We start from the raw sequence: 1,115 nt of genomic DNA, 5'->3' as shown, positions 1-1,115 counted from the left end.
CTACACAGAACAAATCTGTCCTACGCATCCGGTATCATACTTACCTCGATCCTGTTGTGGCCAACTCGCATCTGCGGCTCTCCCACGTGGACAATCCCTAGACATGTGTCCCGGTGCTCCACATCGAAAACACATTCCCAGTCCGGCCCTGTGCGGCTCCTCTGGAGCAGTCTCACCAAAGTCTTCTTGTAGCAGCGCCCACTTCATGGAGCAATCCTTTGCGAGCTGGCTCTTCTTAACCAACTTAGTAAAATTTGTTAGCTTTTGTGCATACACGTAATTAAAGATATCTCTCCTTAGTCTTTTCTCATGCTGAGCACACTTCCATTCCTCATAATCGGCTGGATTTCCTTGACAAGCTTTTGAGAAATGGCACAGGTTGTCGAATTCACGGATATAGTCAGCGATAGACATATCCTTTTGCTTCAGCTGCATTAACTCCAACTCCTTTGTAGTGCGAAACGCATGCAAGAAATATCTCCCGTAAAACTCTATCTTGAATCTATTCCAAGGGACATCCGTTAACTCCACCTGTAAGGTATGACACAACTCATGCCACCAATTCTGAGCATCTCCCTCCAACATATGAGTCACTATCTCCACTGACTGTACTTTAGGAACGTGCTGAGTGTACAAAAATCTCTCCACTTCTCGAAACCACTGGTCAGCCTCCAGGGCATTGGCGTTTTCGTTAAACCGAGGTGGACCACTCTTGAGGAAGTCAGTAAGGGTCATAGACCTATAATATCGACTTACGTTACTTGTACTAGCACTAGAGTTTCCATCTCGACGTCCTTGCATCGGTTCAACCACGAGATTTTCTCTCCGAATACCTTGTTCGGATCCGCGAGACGACATTTGGTCCCTTCACACCAAACAAGTGATATCAAGTTGATCAGTCTCAATATCGCAAGTCTAATGCTTCAAGTTCCAAATGCATGCTCATGAACATTTATGTCACATATATCAATCAGATATCCTAATAGCACATACACACACCCAGAATATGCCCAGAAGCATAATCAGTTCATCCCTCAGGCTCTACAGGAATGAACTGCTCCTCCTTACAAGCGAAGAACTATCTTTTGGACTGTCATATTTTGTTTTAGGTATAT

General features: G+C 44.7%; 1 protein-coding gene across 1 annotated transcript; it reads right to left on the bottom strand.

Annotated features, from left to right (window-relative positions):
• Positions 1 to 858, bottom strand: LOC148573321 (uncharacterized). Its single transcript, XM_088505732.1, has one exon. It carries the CDS (start codon positions 856 to 858, stop codon positions 1 to 3), a length of 858 nt encoding a protein of 285 aa, XP_088361858.1.
• Between the last annotated feature and the right edge of the window lie 257 nt (positions 859 to 1,115).

This window comes from Arachis ipaensis, chromosome B2 (genome assembly GCF_059453495.1).
Source record: "Arachis ipaensis isolate K30076 ecotype BB chromosome B2, ASM5945349v1, whole genome shotgun sequence".
NCBI lineage: Eukaryota > Viridiplantae > Streptophyta > Magnoliopsida > Fabales > Fabaceae > Arachis > Arachis ipaensis.
Note: the sequence above shows the minus strand (reverse complement) of the source record. Positions and strands in the feature narration are given on the sequence as shown.